Here is a 25,005-nt window from a genome sequence, read left to right on the forward strand (position 1 = left end):
GACTTAAATGAAACAGGTTAGGGGAGTTTCTCAAACTTGGCCACTTGAAGATGTGCGGACTTCAACTCCCAGAATTCCCCAGCCAGCGTGCTGGCTGGGGAATTCTGGGAATTGAAGTCCGCACATCTTCAAGTGGCCAAGTTTGAGAAGTGCTGGGTTAGAGGGACAGAGGTGTCAAGGGGAGCCGCCATGTCCTCCCAAAAGCTGTGCATATCTGGAAGACAAGGTTTTTCTGTCCCTCCCCCCCACCTGCCCCCCATCCCATCTCCAAAGGGGGGGAACCTGGAAGATGCATCCTATCCATATGCTGTTGGACTACACCCCCCCCCATCAACCTTCACTTCTGGCAAAGCAGACCCCAAGATCTGGGCTCTCACAACCACACCACCAGCAAATTAGTTTGGGGCCAGGTGCAGGGGGCACCTCCCCCAGCAGGGCACCAAAAAGTCTCTCTTGGCCCCAGAGGGCAGGGAGGGCTGACCCAGATGGACCAGACCTCAACAGCTCAGCACTGTTCTGTCTGCCTCAACAGGAAGCCCCATCACCCAGCCAAGGGCCCCGCAGCCCCCCACCCCCGGAGTCTTTCTCTTGCCTGGCTTGCGCCCGCAAAGGTAGAAAGCCAGCCGGTCAGTCAGCTCATACTGGCACTCCACCAGTCGCTCGGCCAGCTCGTGTTGGGACGCCTGCCTGCAGAGAGGAAAGAGCAGGTCAGAGGGTGTGATGGCATGTGGGAAAGACCTTGGGAGAGGGGCAAAGAGATGCTGCCTCGGGAACAGTCAGATAAGAAGGAGCTGAGCCCTCAGCTGCATAGTGGGAGAAGAAAGAGGCTCAGGAGGGACCCTCCCTAAATTCTCAGGCTGTAAAGGCAATGGATGTAATGGTATATGGGAAAGATCTTGGGAGATGGAGTGAAGACATGCTGCCTAGGGAAGGGTCAGATAAGAGGGAGCTGAGCCCTCAGCTGCATAGTGGACGGGGCAAGAGGCTCAGGAGGGACCCTCCCTAGTTTCTCAGGCTGTAAAGGCAATGGATGTAATGGTATATGGGAAAGACCGTGGGAGAGGGGCAAAGAGATGCTGCCTCGGGAACAGTCAGATAAGAGGGAGCTGAGCCCGCAGCTGCATAGTGGACGGGGCAAGAGGCTCAGGAGGGACCCTCCCTAGTTTCTCAGGCTGTAAAGGCAATGGATGTAATGGTATATGGGAAAGATCTTGGGAGATGGAGTGAAGACATGCTGCCTAGGGAAGGGTCAGATAAGAGGGAGCTGAGCCCTCAGCTGCATAGTGGACGGGGCAAGAGGCTCAGGAGGGACCCTCCCTAGTTTCTCAGGCTGTAAAGGCAATGGATGTAATGGTATATGGGAAAGACCGTGGGAGAGGGGCAAAGAGATGCTGCCTCGGGAACAGTCAGATAAGAGGGAGCTGAGCCCGCAGCTGCATAGTGGGCAGGGCAAGAGGCTCAGGAGGGACCATCCCTAGTTTCTTGGGCTGTAAAGGAGACGGCAGGAGAACTGTACTTTCAGACTTGCACAATTCTGTTAATGTAGCCTCACAATCAAGTAGAATGAGCTCATCTGGTCGTGTTTCCTGCCTGGTCTACCTGATGCCAATGCCCAGCTCAGCACCAAAGGGTTGTAGCAGGGGGAGGGTATCTGGCAGCCCCCGTTTTCATAGGGGGCAGGATACTGATCTAGAATTATGTACATCTGCAGGCCAAGTTCACACATCACTCTGTAGGCCAAAACAGGTCTGGGTGTTTTGTGGTGCAGAGCATTGCAGATACCCCGTCATTCCCTGAGCATGTGGTCTGAACATGCTATCAAGTTCAGCCATGACAGGGCTTGGTTCCTGATGCCACATGTGAATGCAGCCAAGGTGTTACGTTAACCTGGCTTGGCCTGTGGTGTGAAGCCAGGGACACTGTTACGCGCCATAGCAATTGATGCACACATCATACAGGCTTGCAACTCAACATGACCCTTTGTGCATCTGATGACACGGACTGCTCTTAGCTCGAATAATGGAGGCAAAGTAAGTCTCCACTAGATGGAGACTATTTTTATGCATTTTGCATGATCTGGGAAGGAGAAATCAAATTCACAGATACTGGATTGCAGGGACCTGGCTTGGCAGTAGCACATGTCAAAAAAGTCTAGCTGTATTACTGGATCACAACTGACTATGGGCCTGCAGCGTGATGCAGCGGCTAAAAAGGCCAGTGCGATCCTGGGGTGCATTCACAAAAGCCTGGCAAACAGGTCAAGGCTGGCAATAGTCCCATTGGCACTGATGGGGGTCCACTTGGCATATGGGACGCAGAGGCCATCGTGGATTTGGAGAAGGGGCTTGGGAAGCAAACCTCACGAGGAACGGTGCAAGGAGCTAGCAGAAGAGGTCTCTGAATCTACCAATACTGAAAAAAAACTGCCGTGTAGAAAAAGGGTAGTGCCCTCAGAGGATGGGCACGGAGGGCAGAACAAGGAGCAGGGGGAAGAGAGTCAGGCTGAATCTCAGGAGGAATTTCCTGACCGAAAGGCCGTTTAAGAAATGGGCGAGTCTGCCTAAAGCAGTGGTGGACCCCTCTAGCTGCAGGCTTTAAATAGGGGCGGCATTGTCGTCTCTCGGGGATGGTGTAGGGCATTCCTGCCCTCACTCGGGTTGGGCTGGACGACCTCTAACGCCCCTTCCCACTCAAGCGTTTGATGGATTGGATGATGCAAAAATGTGCAGCCTTGGGGATTGCTAAATACACGGTTCTGGCTCTGGAAATCCCAGAATCGGGAGAGTTTTCTCTCCTCCCGGCAGCAAACCGCCCCAGCCCTCACCTGGCGTAGTCGATGGGCGTACGGCCGTTTACATCGGGAGCGCCAGGATCAGCGCCGTACACCACCAGCAGCTCAGCCTGGAGGACCTGCCCAGCCTTGGCAGCCACGTGCAGAGGCGTGGTCCCCTTCTCCTGAAAGAAGGGGTAAGTGGGAATTCTGCACACGCCCAGAGGGCATTCCTTTGGCTCTGGACGCTGTCCAGCTTCGCCTTGGACTCACCGGGTGGAAGAAGTTGGCTTGTGCCCCCAGGGAGAGGAGGCGCAAACAGGTTTCCAGGTTGCCTGTCCGGACACTCGAATGCAGTTGCTGCGGGGGAAGAGGGAGATCGGAGCGCTGAAAACGCAGGGCCCCCAGCCAAGCCCCCCCTCCCCACCCCAAACCTGGCCAGGCCTGCCTGCCTGCCAAAGCCAAGCTGCCTCACAGGCTGAGCAAAAACGTGCAGAAAATGATGCTCTGTGTCAGTGTTTTTCAAACTTGGCAACTCAGAGACATGTGGACTTCAACTCCCAGAATTCCCCAGCCAGCGTGCAATGAAACACGGTCACCCCTCTTTTGAAAATGTTTTGCACATTTCACGCACTGGCCTCCGTGCAGGAAAAGCCCCTACAGACATCATTTTCGCTGCTTTTCTTTCGCAATTGTTTTATTTTACTTTTATCTCTCCGTCTTCCTTCATTAAATCAAGGCGAGCACAAATGCTTTTAAAAAGGATGGATCCGAGGATACCAAAAACGCAGCGCCGGCGCACGCACACGCTCACCTTGCTGAGGTCCTTGGCGGTGACCCCGTCGTCGTCCCTACATGGCAGCTTATGCACGAAAGCCAGCATTTGGTATTTGGCACGGATGAATTCGGACTTGGTGGGGCTGGGGGGGGCGGAGAAAGAAGGGATCAGGATGCGGAGCTGCGGAAAGGGATCTTTCTGCCCCGGGGGCTGGCCCTGTGGGGCGGAGGGGCAGCAAGAAGCAGGAAGAAAATGCCACCAGCCTCAGACCGGCCCCAGGTCCATCATCAGCACTGAGGACTTTGCTGCCCGCTTTGTGGCCAGGTGTGTCCGCAAAGGGGGTCCAAAAAGTCAAGATGGTGGCTGGAAGGGTACCCTGCCCCTTTTTATGTGTGGGGTTTTAGCTGTACTGTCTCCATTCCCATCTTGACTTTTTGGACCCCCTTGTGGATACCTCTAGCACAGTGTTTCTCAACCTTGGCAACTTTAAGATGAGTGGACTTCAACTCCCAGAATTCCCAAGGCTGGCTGGGGAATTCTGGGAGTTGAAGTCCACTCATCTTAAAGTTGCCAAGGTTGAGAAACACTGCTCTAGCATATGACATGGGTGGCAGGAATGCCATTTTGTTCCCTGTCTCTGGTGCAAAATACTTGGGGAGCCCACATTCTAGGCACAGCGGGGCTTAGAGATTTTGCACAAATAATTTTTATTCCGTCGGTTTCATCTGGGTAGGCTACCTACAGTCCGGGGAATCAGTTTGCACCCCAATTCTTGTGACAAGCAAGCCAGTAATTAAATTCCTAGATTTGGGTAGGAACAAATCCACAGGATGGAGGAAACCAGGCTGGGTGGGCAGTAGCACGGGCAAAGAGGATGCCCAGTAAAAAATGTACGAGTCTGAAAGAGCGGGATGGAAATTTCTCCTCCCCCCTCCAAAGGGCTAGGGCCAAGTGCAAAGCCAGGCTGGCAGCTATCCGTTCACTCCTGCCTGTCCCCCCGCCGTCCCCCAGACTCACTGGACTTTGTCCTGAGGATTCGCTTTACGCCGGCCACTTTGCACTTGAGCCGGATCAAGGAGGGAGTGTTCCCAAATCGAATTGGCTCCGTTGCTCGCAAGAGTGTGCACCATCTGGAAGAGAAGAAAAGGGCGGCCAATAGAAAAGGGGGGGGCACAGCACAAGCACAGGTTGAGGGACCCCCCCCCCCACCGCCAGCAAGGCTTCCCCGGGAACATTTCATTGCTCATCGCTTCTGTTCATCCAACCGTTTTTGGATGCAAATTCCAAACTCCCCTCCTCCCTGACGTGATGATGTTCCTTCTCTCTTACCACCCTTATGTTGGGAATTTTGGGTAGGGGGGTATTTTTTGAAGGGGACATTGCTCTGATTTCACTATTTGTTAACATGTGGGAGAGGGTCTTTCCGTTTTACGTTGCAAAGTAGAGGCGGATAGAGCGGTCATAAGGGCTGCAGAATAAAATACGACTAATGCAATAAACCCGATTTCCTCTCTGGATAACAATAAAGGGAAGCTCTTCCCAGGACCATAAACTCAGTTCTTTGGCTTGTGGCCCAAAGGAACGACAGAGCCCACATACGTATCTTTGGGGTCCCGTTTCTGAATCCCTTGGCCTGGATGTGCCTCTCCCACTTTGGGGAATAAATTTAACACTGTACGCCTTGGGGCGCCGACCTACGATGGCTGTGTGTCAGCCTTCCCCAACTCGGTGCCCCAAAAAGGCTTGGACACCAGATGGCAGCCCACGCGTGGTGGTCTTCCCTTCCATTGGAGGTCCACGCAGTGCCCAAGCCCCTCCGGGCGCTAATAAGAGGGCGAAGCAACCTTATTCCACTGGTCTTTACATCCTGTGTCAGTGTTTCTCAACCTCAGCAACGTTAAGAGGGGTGCACTTCAACTCCCAGAATTCCCCAGCCAGCATGCTGGCTGGGGAATTCTGGGAGTTGAAGTGCACCCCTCTTAACGTTGCTGAGGTTGAGAAACACTGTCCTACGTGGTCATCTTGGGTGTTCATCTGCATTCACTGTCAGGCTGGCTTTCATCGTCTTTGTTACCCGAAGCCCGACGTTTTCGGATTGGGGCGGGTTACAAAAACTGCAAATAAAAAACAAACACGTTCCCCTGCCCCAAACCTACCCCACAAGTGAACGGCCAGCCTCTCCGTTTGGTTAACCAACCGGCTTAATTGCTTAACCAAATAAAAGGCAGCAGATTAGATTTTAAATAAAGCAAACATCGAAACCCTGTCCAGAAAGTGCAAAAGGAAGGGCACCGCTTTTTTCAAGCACGCGCTGGCTCTTCTCTAGGCTCAGGGGAAGGGGGTCAATTCTCCGGGCACCGGGTTAAACGGGAACCACCAGGGCCCAGGCATCTTTGGAGAGTAATTTAAATGGAGGTGGGGGGGGAGGTATCATCACCACACCGATGATGCCCAGCTATACATCTCTGCCCGGGGCCAACCGGGTGGTGCCATCAAAGCTGCTTTTCAGTTGGAGGGCCTTGGGGTCCAGATGGGAAAGCCTCAGCTCAGGCTGAGTTGCTGTGGGGTTTAGGACCCCCCCCCAAATCAGGGGGCTTTCCATCAATTCCTTCTCCATGAGGTAGCACTCGCTCAGACAGCAGGTGGCAGCCGTGGCTGGGGGGGCACCTTTGCACAATTCCAGTTGGTGCAGCTTTTTTAAAGATTTTTTTTATCCCACCTTTCTTATTTTTATAAATAACGCAAGGTGGCGAACATATCTGATATTCCTTCCCCCTCCTATTTTCCCCACAACAACAGCCCTGTGAGGTGGGCTGGGCTGAGAGAGGGAGACCGGCCCAAAGTCACCCAGCCGGCTTTTGTGCCTGAGGCGGGACTAGAACTCGCAGCCTCCTGGTTTCTAGCCTGGAGTCTTCACTACGAGACCAAACTGGCTCTCGTGCAGTATCTTCCCAACTCTTTTTTGTGTGATCTGCTGCATCCTGGTTTTATGTTTTGTTATTGATTAGATGGCCTTAGAACAAGATTAGATACCCCAGGCGGGGCTTGCTGTGAAGACCACCCGGAATCTGCAATTGTCCAGCACGAGGAGGTACAGGTGTGTATGACACACCCATTGCTCGAGCTGCACTGGTGCAACTGAAGGCGCTGGCTCTCACCTCTCCAGCCCTTCACAGACGGGCAGGTGGTCTGCAAGACCAACGGTCTCCTATTATGTCAGCCCGCCCCGAGATGCACCCCGTTGGACACGCTCTGGGTCCCTTCTATTGAGCAACGTTGTCTGATGGGACCCACGAGATGTGCCTTCTCTGTGGTGGCACCTGCCCTCAAGATTTGGGTGGCCCTGACATTGCCACCTTCCACCTTTGCCCGCGGGCGCTGGACCAGGGCACTAGGAGGCCTGGACGTGATGCATTTTTTAAATGCTTGCTTTGATCTACTTTTTGATGTGCCTGGGTTCTAATCCTGGTGCTTGCCAGCCAGAGCGCCCTTTGCAGGGTGGGCATCCGTATGAAATAAACACCCACAGAACGGACCACATTTATAGGTCTTCTCCGTCCCAGCTGGATTACTGGGTTGACCGCTGGTCTTCCGCACCCCCCACCCCCAGAAAAGGGACCCCCACTCACCTGCAGCAACGTGGCTGACCAGGGGCTGTGTCGGAGGTGCTTCACAATGGAAATATGGCGCCCCAAACTCCGGTGCACACTGCAACATTCATCACACACTAGCACACCCCGGTTGATGGAGGCCCAGCCAGGGTCTGCAGAAAGAGAGGGAGAACAATTTTGAGGCACGTGGCGAGAGGGGGCAGCCGGACCCCCAGCCCTTCACCAAGCCCGGGAGGTGCTCCGAGGGGGATTCGAGAAACCACCCCCAGAATCACAGCCCACCCAGATCCCGGAGGAGACCCCGGACTGGGAAGAGAGGCGTGCCAAGCTTTGAGGGCTGTTGAGGCCACAGCTTTACTGAGCCGGGCTCCTGAAAGCCACCGTGTTTGCTCTAAACGAGACCTGCCACTTTCAAAGGCTGTTTCCTTCTCGTTCTCGGACTGCCTTTTTTCTAGAAATCGCACCGGGTGTTATATAAGGCCGGCTCGTGCGCTCTTTGCACAAAGGTGTCGCGTCCATCCACAGTCACGACACGACGCCATCACCGCAGCCCGTGTCAAGGGGGGCCTTGAAGCCTTTTTGCTACTCCGCCTTTCAAAAGATCCTGCCCTGCCCCCTCTGTGCCCCACCCCTCAGTCTCAGCAAAAGCGGAAACGCATTCTGCACATGCTCAGAAGCAAATGCAAGCTAAGACCAACTGAGACTCCAAAGGAGCATCTGGGATAGCTCCCTGGGACCCTCCTGGCCAAGAGGGGAGGGCGGTGGGAGAAAGAGGGGGCAAAGGGCATCAGAGGTGCCCTGAAGAAGAGACACACCTTGTGTCTCTGTCTGGTTGCTAGGGAAACCCCTAAAGGTCTCCCTAGTAACAGCCAGGGGGTTCTGCCAGTCGCTAAGGAAACCCTCCCTTAGTAATGGCATGGCAGCAAGAGGAGGAAAAACAGAAGAGCGCGTCACCGGCCCTCCATTCCGTTCCCAGACAAACTGATGCCTGCAACCGAGGGAGGATGCGCCGTCCAAAATAGTCAGCCCCCAGGCCTTCCCTCTCGGCTGCAGAGGAGATGCCCTTGGGCCCTCCAAGCTGCTAACAAAGGCACAGCCCTCGCCTAATGCCTAGCCGTGCACTCTGACAGCCGGGCTACAGGGCTGCCCCACGGTCCTTTTCCTCTCGGAGATCCAAGGAGATCACCTCAGTCCCAAACTGGACCCGACCACCTTCCCTGGAAGCGAAGGCATGAGACACGCTCCAGGATGGAAGCAGAGTCATCCTCTTCTGCATGCCAATGGACCAAGCCTATGGGAGGCAGGCCGTTGTCCATGACAGAAGTTTGCCTCCTTATAGTCTTTATTGCAGTTCTCAGCTGCTCCAAAGAGGGCTGGAAAAGCCTTCCCCTTCGGTGAGCAGAGGATAGAGGGTGGTGTGGAAGGCAGCTCCCTACGCTTCAGATCCCCAGCATGCATGGACCCAGACCCCAAGGCAGCAATCTCTGGGGGAGGCCAGAAAGGGCCCCCCGAAGTGCCAGGGAATGCCACCTACTGCGAGAGTTGTCAAATGGCAGGAGGCTGAGTCCTAAGAATCAAGGCAGGACTGGCTGTAGAAAAAGCCCCCTCTGCAAACGTTCTGTGGGGCAGAAAGCTATGCCGACACCCCTTGACTGTACTGCTGAAGCCCCTGAACCCTGCAGCACCCAGCTAAATGCCCCTCCCTCAGGGCTCCAAGCGATGCCCTGTCCCCTCTGTTCCCCACCCCTCCGGATTACCACACGTGGGGGGTCCCTGCGATAGGGACAACTCAGAGGAGCAAAAGAAGGGCCTGGAGCGTTCCAGGGAGCCAGGAAAGATGTCGCATCCCTGCCAATCTCGCTGGGAGGGTGAGGAAAGGACGCAGCTCCAGCATTTACCCTGTTCTAATTGATAGTTTCCGGCGGCGTGACAAGACAAAGTGCATTTTCACACCTTCTTTTGCCTCTGCAAAAATGCCTCCCCCGCACTCAGCTATTCTCAGCTTTGTCCCCACACCCAGATCCCTGGAGAAGAACCGCCATCCAGAGACGCAGCCCTCCGCCCTGCCTCCCGCCCGGCTGGGGGGAGAACAAGGGGGCCGCCTTCCCAGGGCCAAGGCAGGCCGCGGCGGTGGCCTCAACTGTGCCCTGGTGGTGGCATTGCCCCACGCTTTCGGACTGGGACTCAGCGTGGCTTAGCAAAGGGTGAGGGTTTTACATCTTTCTCCTGCCCCAAAGGAGGTGCAGAAAATCATTCTTCTGTGCCCTGGCATTTTGCATCACAGACCCGGAAGGGGGGAGGACCTACAAAACAGACAGGGGTCCCCCCCAACACAGTTACCTCCCATCAATGGCCATCAAGCTCTGAGCCTGCAGCCCAGCCTCGGACCCCCCCCCCCGCAACCCCAACAGGCATCAAGAGTAACTCTGAGCATGCCTGCAAGTAATCCGTAAACAGCCAACTTCTGCAAATCGATGATCTGCCAATGGCCCTGCCCACCGGGCAGCGTGGCTGGCAAGCAAAGGTTCAACTCCAGGACTCTGGGCTCAGATTCCAATCCTGGGCGGAGGGGAAGGGGCGCTGGGCCACTTCTACACCCACAGAACCCCCCCCCCAAACCAAGGAGGACTGTGGGATCTCCTCCACCTCCTCACTGGGAGGCCCAGCAAGGCTGTGCCTGCCTCCCCTCCCCACAGGCACTGGGGGCTCTTTGTTCTTTGAGCAGAAAACAAAATAGGGCTTCGGACCAGCGGGAGGAGGAGACCGAGAGCCACCAGCCCTCGGCTGGATGCTGGGATGCAATCAGGCAGAGGGTCCCCCCCAAACCAGGATTACACCGAGGAGCAACCACCTTGATTGCATTACAAGGAAAAACCGTTCAGACAGCAGACTTATGGTGTTGACGGGCTGGACTAGATGATCTCCGTGCTCCCTTTCAATGCCACAACCCTATGACCACAGAATCCAGGAACTTACAATGCCACGGGTGCCCCCACCCCCCTGTGCCAACCACGCACAATTAATTAACCGAATCTGACTTGGCTATTCGTCGTGATTCCAAAATGAGCCTCCAGGTTCAGAAGCCGTCTACCTCCGGTGTGCCCCGTGAGAGCTTCCAGCTTGTCCTGCCTTCAGGGAAAAGCGGGGGGATGCCCCAGCTGACCCAGCAGGGGCTGTTATGAGCGTCCCCCCATAAGAGGCACTCTAGGGCAGTTTTTCTCAACCTTGGGCACTTCAAGACGGGTGGACTTCAACTCCCAGAATTCCCCAGCCAGCTGGGGAATTCTGGGAGTTGAAGTCCACCCGTCTTGAAGTGGCCAAGGTTGAGAAAAACTGCTCTAGGCAATTAAAGAGACATTCTGCTCCCTCTTTTTGGGCTGCTCCTGACAATCCTGCCCACCTCCCCTTTCCCACCCACTCCAGATTCTTGCAAAATGAGTCACCCCTTCTTCTGTTCCACCGCCCCCAAACACACACAGAAACTTGATTGCCTGACTTCTTTGCCAGCCTCCCAACGTTTCCAAAGATCAAGGGTGCGCCAGGCCCTTGAGGGGTGGGGCACGTGGACCCCACCCACCCTCACCCTGGATTCCAGTTCTGCCCGGAGCCATCTCTCGCTCTCTGCAAACCTTGATGGGAATTAATCTGAGCAGCCCTTAATCTGGGCAAACCGGGGAGGTTATACAACGCCAGGATGTTAGAGTGCAAAATCAGGATCCAAGGACTGAAATCGCGTCTTGCCAGCGGGCTGCGAACTTCCAAAGGCGCCCCGGAAGACACGTTGGGAAGTCACATTGCAGGACTTCCGAACGGATTTTAAAAATTAATTAATTGCGGATTAAAGCAAATACCGGATGGAACAGAGGCAGAAGGTAAACAAACGGCTGGGCATTTGTGCGCACGCAGCAGAACGAGGCCCAGGCAGCAACGCATGTAGAAAAAGCCCATTGGAAGGAAATCTCCCGCACACACGCCGTGCGCATTATACAATGCCCTTTTTAAAAAAACATTGTGACTCTATTTTTAAACAACAAATGGAAGCTCCTATCGAAAGCAATGTTTGCTCAGAACGAGGAGAGGAACCGGGGTGGGGAGCACCCCCTGGCTGCAACAGAGGGAGGGAGGGAGGCCGGGCCCCACTCTGAGCCCCCCAAGGGCAGCCCAGGTGGTGGTTCAGAAGGGAAACCAGATGCCCCCTTCCCCGGGGTGTCTGCAGCCAAGAGGCCCACCGTGCGCATAAAAGATGGTGCTTTGGCAGAACTTTAATCACACAGCTGCATCTTGACTTTTTTGACCACACCTGCCCATCCCTCAAGGTGAGCCTTCTTGGACCAGTCAAGATCTTCCAAACAACATCCCCCCCCCACAGAAACAGCTGGCTGGCACTCAGAGGAAAAACACAACTGCTGTGCTGGGCCAGGCCGGCTGGAGAGGCGTAGGTTCCAGTCCCCACTGAATCCCAGCCCAGCCTTATGGGGGGTCGGGGTCATTGCAAAGCTAAAATGGGAGAGGTGGGAGCAGGAACCCCCCCTGTGGAGGCAATGAAGAGAAAGGCAGGAAGATCAGAGGCAACTTGGAAAAACCTGAGAAGGATCCCTGGGAAGTGGGCTGGGAAGTGCCCACTTTTTATTCTTGGCCAGTTCCAGAGCACCCATACAGGTAGTCCTTGACTTACGACCACAACCGGGACCAGAACTTCTGTCTCTAAGTCATGCAGCTGTTAAGTGAGTCGCACCCAATTTTATGACCTTTTTTGCTGCTGCTGTTAAGCGAATCCAGCTTCCTCCATTGACTTGGCATGTCAGAAGCCCCCTGGGAAGGTCACAAATAGTGATCACGTGACCCCAGGATGCTACAACCATCATAAAGGCATGCCAGTTGCCAAGCGCCCAAATTTTGATCACGTGACTGCAGGGACTCTGCGACGGTCATGTAAGGACCAGTCATACGTCACTCTTTTTAGCGTCGTCATAACTTTCAATGGTCGTAAGTTGAAGACTACCTGTATTTGGGATTCACAGTATTGGGGTGCATGGCCCTCGATGGGCTCCAGGAGCCCAGGCCCTGCCTGGCAGTTGCTACAACTGACAATCCCAGCCAGGCCAGCGGAAAAGGGAGGGACCGGTTTGCCCTTTGTGGCTCGTCTGCCGCTGCCTTGACAAGGGGCAGGCGGGCACTCCGTCCTTCTGGCTCTGCTTCTCCCAGCTGCTCCCCTCCAGATGTGCTGCCCTTCCCCCGCTTGGCTAGGAAGATGGGAGCCACATCTGCCATCCGGAGATGGGGACGCCTCCGGCCAGCCCCAGTCTGACAGGCGGAAACAAGAAAGGGGCCCCCCAAGCCCCAGTGAGCAAGGGGGCTTCCCGAGCCCCCTTACCAGGAACACTTTCCACCGGATGGGGCTCTTCTTCTTCGCCCCAAGACAACAGCCGTGCTTTCCGGTTCGCTTGCAGCCACAGAATGCAGTTCAGCGAAAAGGTCAGCGGTGAAAGGATGCGGAAAAAGGCACGAAGCGGGGGGGCGAGGATGGCCCCCGACCAGCGGCCCCCGCTGGCCTGCTTCCCAGGTTCTGCCACGCTGGCTGCCAGCGAGCGGCTAACAGGCCTCTCACGCCCCCAGCCCCCAACCGCTGCCATCCAGCCTGCGTGGGGGGAAAGGGTTAAGCCCCAGCATGGCATGTGCGGGGGCCGTCCCTGGAATGCCCGGACTCGAAAAAGACCGGGAGCCAGCGCAGAAGGCCCTCCCTCCCGCCGCACGCATCTGTCCTGTCCGTGGCCTGGCACGTCGGACCTTCCACCTCTGTTCAAGCTGGACCCGGCGAGTTCCTGGCCCCTTCGCCATGCATGCGCTCGTAAGGGGGGGACCAGCACTCCCCCACCCAGGCATCCTTGAGGACTTTGGCTCTTCTGCGGCTGAATGAAGGTCCTTCTGCAGAAGAGACCTGGAATCAGGGTCTCCGAGGTCGGTCTGCCGCCTTTGGAAGAGCCCAGCGTCCATCGGCACGTTCGAGGCGGAGCATTGACAGAATTTGCACCCCCTCCCCAATATCATTTAGGGAAAGGCGGGGGTCTCAGGCGCCTGCTCGACAACGTGTGCAGAAGTTCCCCAGGGCTGAACGTGCAATCGGGGAAGAATGAAAGTTGGAACAGTGCAGGGTGCAGCCAGAATGCACAAACAGAGGAAGAACGCTCAGCCAAAGATTGCTAGAAACCTGGAATTAAGTCAACTTCGAGGGCAGGGATGGAGGAGACCCAGGCTTAGCGGTTCTCTCGTTAAACTTCGCGTTCTCTGGACAATGAGCCGCGCAGCGTGGGCTGAAGCGCTGAAGTGGGTCGCTTGGGAGGGCAGGGAGACAATTCGCTTGGGTGCCATCAAAATGGAGCAAGTAAACAAAGATATCCTACGGATGCTTCCCCCCCATTTGGCTGCAGCGGGAGAAGTCAGCCGCTTCCTCTTTTTAAAAGCTCATGCTGCTAGCCCTCTTGAGGGAGAAGCCAGAGACAGGAAGGAGGCAGCAAGGGGAGAGCCTCAGCTCTCGTGTCCTGTCCCTCAACTTGGCAGGAGATATTGTGCCCGGGTACCTGAGATTCTGTGCGGTCTCTGCCCTGTGGGCCACCTCCAACTGCAGAGGGCACGCTCGCTGTGGGATTTCTCTGCTATTGTTAAACTTCAGCTTTTCGGCCTGCGCTATTCTCAGTTTTTAAACTCAGCCGTGTTATAATTACGTTCAGGTCTTTTTCAGAAATTGAGAGAAATGCATGCACCCCCCCCCCCTTGGGAAGCATAAGACAGATGAAGCAGAACCTAAAAGTGACTATCTTTTGCAAACACAAATACTTTTCAAAAATACGGAAAAAAGCAGGATTTGTAAAATGTAAAGAAAGGCAAAAGTGAAAATGGCAGCGCTTGAGGCCCACCCCAGGCCCACCTCCTGGGGATGACCCATGCAAGGCCACCAATCACCCTTTTAATGCACACGCACGGCCCTGAAGTCACTTCCCTTCCAACACAGGATACGTGTTAAAAAAAGTGCCCCGTTCAAAGGAAGTCTGTTTCTGTTTTGCTCTCCCATCAGGCTCGCCCCAGTTTTGACCGATGAGACAACTTTTTCCACAATTACCAAGCGGGTGCACAGAGAGGGCACACATGCAACGTTCAGTTTCCTGAAAAATAATGAAAACATTTTCTTTTAAGCCCAATTTCTGCACTCTGACCAGCACATGTCGACTTAAGCCCCAAGGCTTCCAGGAACGGCCCTTAGCCCCGGTGGGAACCTCAAGGCGCCAAGGAGCCATCAGTTCAACTACCAAAAACTTTTTAAACGCAGAGGGTTTGGTTAGGGGTCTCCCCCACCCCCAGGAGCTGCAAGTGACAAAACAAGAATAAAGTTCTGGATTAATCTGTGATCAACCTATGGAACCACGGAGCGTCCGCAGCGGCTTTCACCCAGGGGGCACCTCCCGGTTGAAACAGCAACTCTGAGAATTGTTCCCCTGCCTTGCAAAGTCAGACTTGGTTTGTACTGGATAGGAGACCACCAGGAGATCTCAGGTCTGCAACTTAATCACGACATTAAAAAAAACGCAGAAGGCAGCAACCGTGAGCCACTAGCATACTACTGAGAAGAAAACTGCACGGATTTCGCCATGCGGTCCCCAGGAGCTGAGCAAAACTTGAGACAGACTTTTATTATTTTCGGTGTGCCCCAAGGCCAGGGAGCGTCGCACCCGGGTTCCTCTTCTCCCATTCTGGAGATGGTCCGCGGCTGGAAGGCTGGACCAAAGCAGCCCCTCCTGACCTCTGCGTGCCCCCGGGTGACCTGGGTCTGAGCCCCAGAGGGGAAAAGGCTCCCCCACCCAATCCCTGGGAAGCCAAAAGAAAGGCTTGGGGGTTGCAGGGGCAAACTCGGCGATAGATTTGGGGCAACCCAGAGCTGCAGAAAGTGGGGATGCAGAGCACCCTCCAGCATGAGGCAGAGACCCCAACCAGCCCTGCTCAGGTGGGAAAAGAGCTGAGACGCCCGGTTGGCCGCAGAGCTCTGCTAGATCAGACCCTTCCTCTGTTATGCCGAAGGACCCCCCACCCGTTTGCTTCCTTTCTCCATCTGAACCGGGGGGGGCTCAAAGTGCAGCAAAATGCCAAGAACGGACAGCTGGCCACACTGCCCCGCCATCCAACAGCCAGGCGCCTTCCAGATGTGTTGGGCGGCAACGCTCCGATCATGCAACTCCCGATCTTCGCCACCGACGTGACTGAGGCCCCCTGAGCCGTCACCCGACACTCTTGAGGACGCCAGCTTTCACCCCCCTTTCTCCAGGAGCTCAGGGTGGTGCCCGTTCGCTCCCTCCTCCCGTTTCTCCCCACCACATCCACCCTGGGAGGTAGGCTGGGCCAAGGGAGTGGGTTCGGGCCAAGGTCCCGCAGGGGGCTATCGTGGCTGAGGGCGATGCGGGTCAGACCGACCCCCTCGCCACGCACCTCCCTGGCCCTCAGGCGTAAGGCCGAAACACGAGGCCCCGTCCTGCGTAACCGAAATTCACCACAAACCAGCAAGATTCGCAAGGCTGAGCAGATCGCCTGGAAGAGGGGGCTCCCGAGGGGGTGGGCGTGCCACCCCACAGGCTGGCCAGCTTTCCACCACGGCTGCCTCCCAAGGGGGAAAGCAGAAGAGAAAGCCCACGGAGACTTATCCTCTCCCAGGATTCAACCGACAATGGCCCCTGCACTGAGAAGCTAGGAGCTGCGTGAGAAAGAGAGGGACTTCCGACTCGGTTTCCCTCCCTCCAGTGTTCAAGGGATAGACTGCCCTGAGCCAGGGAGGCTTCAACTGCTCGTCGCCCCCCCCGAACGCAAAAGGGCAGCCAAAGAAAAAGGGAACTTAACCACCCACCGGTCCACTGCCTCTGGGCGGGTGCGCGCGCTTTTGCCAGCAAGGGTGAGCCCAAATATCCTTTCCCCCCTTCCTGCAATCTAACCCACGTGCAACCAGCACCCCTTCCTTGATGTGGCAGGAATCTAAACCGGGTCTGCAAATCAGGGATGGGGAGTTTCCCCCCCTTTTTATCTAGTACGTCAGGCTTATTTGATGGGTAAAGCTATTTATTTTGGGGGACCCCCAGCAACTGTTCTAAGGGATACCCCTCAGCAGCCGGAGACGGGGTCGCCTACCCTGCTCCGTCCCTCCCTCCAGCAGCCCCATGGCAGACCGCCGAGAGCCACCCCAAAGCCGCCCGCTGCCCCCGCTGCCCCTTCCAGCTTCCAACGGCAAATGCTGAGCGAGGCGCGTGGGCACCTCCACACCGGTGGCGGCAACAGCTGCCTCGGCAGATGCCTGTCGCTGATGCACTCGGGCGGTGTTGCACGACGGAGCAGCCTGCCAAGAAGCGCCAGGCATCTCCCAGCAGGCCAGGAAGTTGGGCGCTGGGGGGACCAGACCGTCCCTGGGCTGCCGCTTGAAGGGAGACCCTCCTCTCGCTTTCAGCACCCGCCCCTCTCGCGTCTCTTCCCCCCTGCCCAGCCACCAGCCGTGGGACCCCACTGGAACCCAGAGCCCCTGCAGCGAGGCCACAGACCTCAGGGCCGCGAGCTCCCGGCACGTCCCCACAGCTTTAAAGGCCGACCTGGAACGGGTCCAGCCGCAGGAAACCAAGGACGACAACAGGCAACCTGAGCATAGGCAGAGAGCAGTCCGCACTAGCTGCTTTGGGGAAGCTCCGAAGCCAGCCAGCCAGCCAGACCCCACCCCACCCCCCTTTTTTCTTCCTGAAAGATTTTAAATCATCTTGGTGAAATGTGTACAGATGCTAAACAGATCTGTTCTACACAGAATGGAGATTTATATTTATGGATAGGCACACAACGTACAATTCTGTGAAAAAGTATTCACACCCTTTGGGATTTTCTGAATTTCTGTAGGCCTTCTGTGGGCCCTATTTATATTTATATTTATATATATATACAGTATATAAAAGCAGCCTAAGTGAACAAGTTACACCAAAGTTTGGTGCTGGTTTTGTAACAGCATCAAACATGTCGTATATCAGCATGAAAAATAACCACCCCTTGAGATTCCAAGGGATTGAAACTACCTGTAGCTGATTATTATTGTGGTTGGTCGCACAGCCAGCCAGATGTTTAGACTGAGTTTGGCATTTCTATCCGCCTATTGAGTCCTTCCCAAGGACCTGGGATAGGCAGATGTTGTCTAATAATATTGAAGGCATCGTCGCAGGATGGAAGCTGTTCCAAGTCAAGCTGCCTTTTGCAGTTGACGGATGGTGATTTTTGTCAATGCCGATGGTCTTCCAGGGGTGCTCCAGATGTTTTGGGATGGCACCCGAGGCGCCTATTACTGCTGGGACTACCTTTGCTTCCTTTTGCCGCAGTCGTTCTTCTTCTGTTTGCAGATCTTTGTGTCTTGCGAGTTTCTCCAGGTCCTTCTCTTCTCTTCTCTTCTCTTCTCTTCTCTTCGGCTGTCTCCAGGTGTGGCAACGTCCACTATCCAGCCTTCTTTGTCTTTCTTATCCGCAGGTGTCAAGTCTGGGGCGTTGTGTGGCAGGGGCCGGTCTGTCTGGATTCTAGAGCCCCCGAGCGCTTCGGCCTCTTCGTCTTCGGTCCCTTCGTCTGTTCTGGGGTCCCACCAGTTCTTGCTGGCAGGCCAGTGGCCTTTCTTGCAGATATCCCAATGCGCCCTTGTTGCTACCTTGTCATGCCGTTGTTTGCAGTCAGTCTGCGATCTTCTTGCAGTTGCTAACTAGTTGGTTCACTGTTTCTTCAGCTCTTTGCAGAGGCGGCGTTTGCTGTCTGTTGCCGTCTTCTCGATTCTGCCTTTGTATGCATTTGCTCTTAAGGCTTGGTCTGGTGCAGCCAGAATGAGCCCCTCTTTCTCTTTCTTCAACTTTCCTGCTCTTGGCCATTGCCAGGTCGTGTTGTTATCTGCTTTGCCTGCTAGGGTTGTGTGTGTGTGTGTGTGTGTGTGTGTGTGTATTGGCTATGTAATACTTCGCCTTGCCATGTCTCTTTTCTGTTCTTCATTTGGTCTTTCTTATAGGCCAGTTTGGCCTCTTCGGTATTCAGTAAGCCTTCATGGTGTACTAGCTTCAGTGCATCTTCTTCACTGTCCTTCAAATATTCTTCCAATGTCCCTTTTCTTCTTTATTATTAATTAATAATAATAATAATTATTATTATTATTAATTATTATTATTATTATTACACCTGACTCCCAACAACTCTGGGCGATTACAGATAAAAAAAACGTTTAAAGCAAGAAAAAATGCAACAGTAAACAAAAGAGTGAAGATGGGGAAAGTGACAAAAAACAGACAGGAACAAAATAAATTGCACCCAAACGTTTCCTGCAATTTCTCATGTTGCTGCTTGGGAATTCTGACCCCCCCCTCCATGCAAACTGTTTCCCCTCAGGAACATCGGAGCCTCTTCTAGCACAAAGGGCACCCTTCACTGGCCGACACCCGTTTTTATGGGATCAGGCCTGGAGGCCAACTTGGCCGTTCCAAAACACTGAATTTCTTCTTCCCCTCGTAGACTTGCTGGTATGCTGGGGATCACTGTCGGGTTGCATAACCCGCTTATGCTTCAGCTTCACCTGGTGCACAGATGGCCCGATGGCTCCCCACCGAACCCTCCACCACAGAGCAGACGTCCTGCTTCCCTCAACGAGGGCAGGTCATCCGGGCCCCGAGGCAGCCGAGCGACCCTGAACCCTGACACCCTGCTCTAGACTAACAATCCCATCCTAAAACATTGAGAAAGAACGAACACGGGGATACAAAAAAGCAGTAAAAAATAAAACCAAAATATTAGAGCCGGCGTCTGCCCCATCAAAGCCTTCTTCCTCCTGCCGTAGATGGCGTAGGGGAGTCTTCAAAGCCTAGGAGGGTGGGAGCCAACCAGATCTCCACGGGAAGGGAGTTCCCAGAGTGGGGGCAGCTCTTGAGAAAGCCCACCTCCCAAGCCCCACGAGACGAGAATCATGAACGGGCAGGCCCTGGAGGCGGGTGATCTGGCCGGACGGGCACAGGAATCCAGCATGCAAGAAGGCGGCTTCCCAGATAACCAGGGCTGGAGTTTTAAAATCACCCCGAAGCCGTGGGGACACCCCGATATACCAGGATAACCCTCCCCTGCCTGAACAGCCACATTCGGTACCAGCGGCAGCTTTTGAATGTTCTTCAAGGAGAGCCCCGCGCAGAACGGTAATCCAAGCGGGAGTCGTCCAGCCTGTGAGTGACTGTGAGGAAGGCCTCGTGATCCAGGAATGGCCACAATTGGTGTGCAAGAGGTAACCGTGCAACAGCCCTCGTAGCCACAGCTACCACCTGCACCGGGGAGGAGCCGTGAGCCCTGGAGGACCCCCAAACTGCAAACCCCTCCCGAATGTCAGATTCCACGCCCGTTCAGAGTCAAAGATGGTGTTGCTCGGTACCTGTCAGGCCCCCAGACCCAAAGCCACTCCATCTTGGAGGGATTCAGTCGGAGTCTATTCCTCCCGTCCACACATGCGGTTCGCTGCACTACTTGTTTGGCCAGGGAGAAGATGCATAACTGGGCATCGTCAGCATCCTGACAGTACCAGACCCTGTGCTGACCGATGTCCTGCCCCAGCTGTTCAGGCAGATGTTAAAAAGTGGGGAGAAGAGAGAGTCCTGAGGGCCCCTGGCCACAGTGAGGACCTCCAGGCAGAGCGCCCTGCCCCCCGTGATTGGAACCCCATCCAAAAGGAGAAGACCCCCTACTGCAAACAGGGCTTCCCTCTCCACGTTCTTGGATGGCACTGAAAGCCGCAGGATGGCCGAGGAGGCCCCGTCCCGGTCTCACCACAGGTCATCCACCAGAGTGACCAATCCACTTCCATGCCGTAGCCTGACTCCCAAGCCCCCCCATAACCCACTTCCTCTGAAGTTATGCAATCAACTTAAAACAAAGCCAGGCCTTGAGAAAAAAACCTTCTAGACCGTATGGATTATTGACGCAATCAGGAGATACCCACCAGAAGCCGCTCGTCCCTCCAAGAAACCCCAACGGCTTTGAATCCCAAGACCTCCCACTATGATTGTTAAATTTATCAGAAGCCGCTAACAAGGGTTTTGTTGACCTCAGCAGTATCTCTCATACCACACAAGTTGGTTTCCTGCTTTGGGCATTTACAGCCACCCTGCGTTTTGCAAAAAACAGCTCCACGCCATCAAGGTTCTGGAGCGATTACAATTTTTAGCTTCTGTCGTTAAACAACTCAGTTTAAAAAAGGTTTAAAAAGCCACCGCGTTCTTCGTTCCCTTGAAGCCCATGTCTGGAGCTTTACGAGGAGTACATTAAATAAGGTGGGCGTTTTCTGGGTGTGTGTGTGTGTGTGTAAAAGGCTACATCCATACCCATGAAGATGAGAAAAATCTCAGTCACAACCGGCAGAAAAGGAGCAGTTAAATCAACTTCCAGGTTTTGTCCCTTTCGACAGGGCACTCTGGCGCTCCCCCACAAGACTAAAAAAACCCATGACCTAAGCAAGTCTGCTATGAAACGAAACCCAGATATCGGTGCAAATGTAAATTTTCGCTAAGTTATTACAACTGCAGAAGTTCAATCCGGAGGAAGAGGCGTGCCGTGTGTCCAGAGATAATGGAAACTTTAAACATTATCAAGGTGATTTACAGTTCCCACGGTGTTATTTGGAACTTTATAGAACAAGAGCTACAAAAGAACGATCTCTCTGTCTTTAAGCTTTTACAGTCTAAATCAGTGTTTCTCAACCTTGGCCACTGTAAGATGTGTGGACTTCAACTCCCAGAATTCCCCAGCCAGCCATGCTGGCTAGGGAATTCTGGGAGTCGAAGTCCACACATCTTACAGTGGCCAAGGTTGAGAAACACAAAGGAATGGGAGCAAATATGAACGATCCAACCTTATATATTGGAATTCCAGCCTACGGGAGCTCCGGTAGGAAGACTTCAGAGACGCTGCCATTCTCTAACGAGAGAGGTCAAGACCCCCAGGATCCCGAGACCCAAACACCTGGGGTCTCTAGGCCTGCTTCCCCAACCTGGTGCCCTCCAGATGGGTCAGGGCTGCAACTGAAAATTCTGGCAAGGGAGGAACTAGACCGGGGAAGGGGTAACCCATCTGCATTTATCAACAGACTACATTTTACTTCTTTATTTATATTGCAAATGTGGTCACTGCCCCTCTCACTTAGATGCAGCTCTCTCCTTCTTAGGACAGGGTCACCGGACCTCGAGAGGAGTCTTACACAAGCCTCTTGCACTGACACGCCAACCGGGGGTGTGGGGGAATAGCTGGATTTGGCTATCACGCCGCCTGCGTGTCTCGGGGTTTTTACGCTTCGTTCCCTGTTTTCCTGCTTCCTCCCAGTCTCAGTGAAGGAACCATCCAGATTGAGAAACAGGTCTCCTCTAAATGTGTTGGACTACAAGCCCTATAATTCCTAGCCAGCATGGTCATCAGGTGACTCCCGTCTTCCTACTCATGGGGGTACAAGACAGAGTGGGCTGCTTAGCTCTTAAAGGCAGACAGAGGGGTGCAGAGACCTCCAAAACACAAACTATCCAGATATTCAACCCTACCATGGAGGCCCGGCTCACACATTACAGGGATTTTTAACCCTGGTTTCTTGAAGAAATGACTCTAGTCAGGTTCACCCTGCTCCCCATTCAAAGCGTTGGTTAATAACCACAAAAACTACATTTGTAGGATGCCCAGAAGCCAAAAGCAGGCTAACCCCAGGATGGCTTCCCATAGCATGTGAACACCCCCCCCACATAACTCTTTACACACAACACCATCCACTATGGTTTGCAGAGGGCTAAGGCAAGATTCACCCTAATCCAGGTCTAAAAACTCCATTATGGCTTAGCCCAAGGCGTGAACCCAGCCATTCTCACATCCAATCCTCAATTTGGGGTCCTCTGGATCTCAAGCTGCTTTTGAACAGAGGGCCCAGCTTGCTTCTCCACTTGGAGATCATCAAGATGGAGCATTTGCGCGTTTCCAGGTGCCACAAGAGTGGCTACCCTCATGTGATACCCCCAGTGGAAAGGTTCCCCCGGGCTGAACACAGTTATGGAGTCTCTGTGGACACGCCATTGGCTGGTGCCCCTTCCTGAATGTCACAGGCCTACACCCTGTTTTTGTTTCTGATGGTCTCAGAAAATCATGACTACATTTTCCCAAATTTCTGGGTTCACACTAATCACTGGGCTTGCACAGCACAGTGCGGGGAGGGCGGTAAGGGAAGCTGCTCCCTACGAGGATGCTAGGAACCACACGGTCCACATTTCTGGGATGGATTTGGAGCCCCACCTGTGGGTCTCTCTTAATCAGTTCTTTCCTTTCGTTTTTTTAGAGAAAACAATGTGGGCTCAGGCAGCCGTGCTAAAGCCAGCGTGCAAAGAAGAGCCAGAGGCCCTCCACAGCACCACCAGCATCACTGCTGACAGACCAGGCACGGAAGGGTCCCACCTCCTTGATGCCAAGGAGACCCACTGCCCAGTCTCAGAAAGAAAAGGGAGTGAGTCCAGAAAAATCCTGAAACTGTTGAGCTTGACTCCAAGCCAGTGTTCCTCAGCCTTGGCCGCTTGAAGATGTGTGGACTTCAACTCCCAGAATTCCCCAGCTGTGAAGAAGTCCACACATCTTCAAGTGGCCAAGGCTGAGAAACACCGCTCCAATCTTTGGCCCACCCAAACCCGGGCAAAGATGTTGAGGTGGCAGAAAGGGGTTAGAAGCTGGCCCAGAGCTGGAGGAAACCCCACCTGGAGCCAGAAGCCCCCCAAGCCGCTTCAGGTGGGCACGGGGCTACCTCCAGCAGAGGTCTGGGGTGCCAGGAATCCCTCCGGGAGACAGGGCTTTTCCTCCCTCCTGAAACGGTCAGTCTTCCCCACCCAAAAGGTTTTGTACAACTCCCCTGAGACCCAGCCCGCGGGGAGTGGGGAGCAAAGCAATGGGAGTTGTAGTCCAATACATCTGCAAGGGCACGGGGTTGGAGAGCCGCCGCCTTTCAGATCGCCGGCGGGGACCCGGAGCAAGGGCGCAGGCCCGGCCGCGTTCGACTCTCTAGAAGTGGACGGAGACTTGGCGGCGGCGGCGGCGGCGGCGAGCAAAATCCGAACATCAAGAAAGGGGGGGGGACCGAAGCGAGAGAAGCCTCCGCGCAGCCACGGCCCGGCCCGGCCCGGCCCGTCCTGCCCGGCCACGGCGGCAGGCCGAGCATCTTCTGCCGAGGGGCGGCCGGGCGGGCGGCCGGGGGGCCATCGCGCGCGCTCCCTGGCAAGGCCGGGTCCGACGGGGCGCCCTCCCTCCGCAGCGCCTGGCACCCAGGCCCGGCAGGGAGGGGGCGCCTGCTGGGAAAGGCGGGGGCAACGGCGGGAAGGCCGGCCGGGGCAGCCGCGGGAAGGGGCGCCGGGCTGCGCTCGGCCGGGGAGCCGGACGCGAGGGGCAGGCCGGCGGGCGCAGAGCAAGGATGGGGCGCGGGCGGCAAGGCGGGCGCATCCCTCGCAGCGCGGCGGCGGCGGCGGCGGCGGGGGCAGCCCCAGGCCGGGCCGCGCTGCCGAGGCGCCCTTCGCCGCCGCCGCCAGCGCTGCGCCCGCCGCACCTGGCCGGCAGCGCGGGCAGGGCTGGGCGAGGGAAGAGCCGCAGGCCCGGCCCCGCCTTCCCCGCCGGGGCTCACCTGGGGCGCTGCAGTCGGCGCACACCTCCGCCCGAGGCACCTTCCGGGCCATCTTGCGCGGCCAGGCGGCCAGCCTGGGCTGTGCGCCCCGGCTTCCTCCGGGCCGCCGCCGCCGCCGCCGCCGCCGCTTCCCGGGCTGGGCGCAGGAGCAGCAGGAGCAGCCTCCCCCTCCTGCAGGAAGCCAGGCGGGCGGCGGGCGGGCGGGCGAGAGCGCAGGGCCGGCCCTCCGGAGGCGGAGCGAGCCAGGCAGCGGGGCGCACGGAGACGCCGCCGCCGCCGCCGCCCCGGACGCGCCAGGACGCGCGGCTCGGGCGCGGGGCGGAGAGGCGGCGAGGCGCCGGGCGCCGGCCGGGCACTCGGCGGGAGGGGCGGCCCGGCGGCCGCCCGGATCGGGGAAGGCCGGGCTCCCTGGGCCGGGCCGGGCCGCGCTGCGCTGGCGCGGGTAGCGCGGGGGAGGCGCGCGGGAGGCTCCGCGCGCGGCGGAAGAGCGCCAGAGCCGGCGCCCGGCCCTGGGGCGCCTCTCGCGGGCGCTCCCGGCCACCGCGGGCGGGGGGCACTGCCGCTGTCCGGGGAGGCTCCATTTCGCCGCCACGCCTCGGGGCTGCTCGGCCCCGGGGCGCGGCGGGGCGCGGCACCGACTCCCCGCTTGTGGGCACCTGGCAGCCCGGGCCGCCCGACGCCCATCGCGGGGGGCGGGTGCCGGAGGGGTCGGTCGGGCAAAGGGCGGGCGGGGCCGGGGGTGCCGGACCGGGGCTCGCGCCGCCTCCGCCGCTGCCTTGGCTGGGCTGGGCAGAGCCGCTGCGCCGGTGCCCCTCCGCGCCCGTTGCACAGCCAGCTGTTCCCCCTCGTCTGATCGCGAGGCTGGCTTTGCAAACATGTTACATGTGCCTGGGCGGGGAAGCCTTCGCCTCTCCCCCCCCATTTCTGAACTTTCGCACATTTTTCCCATTGCGTCTTATCTATCACGCTGGCCCCACCAGGGGTCCGGGGTGGGCGACCCCGAGGAGGAAGTGATGTCATGCACCTTGTGACATCATCGCACCAACGATGCAAATGAGGTTGGGTGCCAGTCATGGGCGTGATGTCATCGTGGCTTTTGCTGGACGCCCCCGGGTCCTAGAGGGCGACCTCGCCACAGCTTCCCACC

At 56.2% G+C, this 25,005-nt stretch overlaps 1 protein-coding gene across 2 annotated transcripts in view; it reads right to left on the minus strand.

Moving 5' to 3' along the window:
* Positions 1-24,112, minus strand: part of GIT1 (GIT ArfGAP 1) — a 38,217-nt gene extending 14,105 nt beyond the window's left edge. Inside the window, exons 1-7 of one of the 2 annotated variants that reach the window (XM_088138735.1) lie at positions 23,859-24,112; positions 7,178-7,311; positions 4,566-4,678; positions 3,585-3,690; positions 3,044-3,130; positions 2,825-2,955; positions 593-687 (exon numbers count right to left, since the gene is read on the minus strand). In XM_088138735.1, coding sequence (XP_087994861.1) covers positions 593-687; positions 2,825-2,955; positions 3,044-3,130; positions 3,585-3,690; positions 4,566-4,678; positions 7,178-7,311; positions 23,859-23,910 — 718 coding nt within the window. In that variant the 5' untranslated portion in view covers positions 23,911-24,112. The remainder of the gene's footprint in view (positions 1-592; positions 688-2,824; positions 2,956-3,043; positions 3,131-3,584; positions 3,691-4,565; positions 4,679-7,177; positions 7,312-23,858) is intronic. The other variant, XM_088138736.1, reaches the window with a different exon arrangement.
* Between the last annotated feature and the right edge of the window lie 893 nt (positions 24,113-25,005).

The sequence above is a fragment of the Python bivittatus genome, unplaced genomic scaffold, assembly GCF_059951505.1.
Source record: "Python bivittatus isolate LINGU-HERP-01145 unplaced genomic scaffold, Pbiv_v1 ctg000240_np1212, whole genome shotgun sequence".
Lineage (NCBI taxonomy): Eukaryota > Metazoa > Chordata > Lepidosauria > Squamata > Pythonidae > Python > Python bivittatus.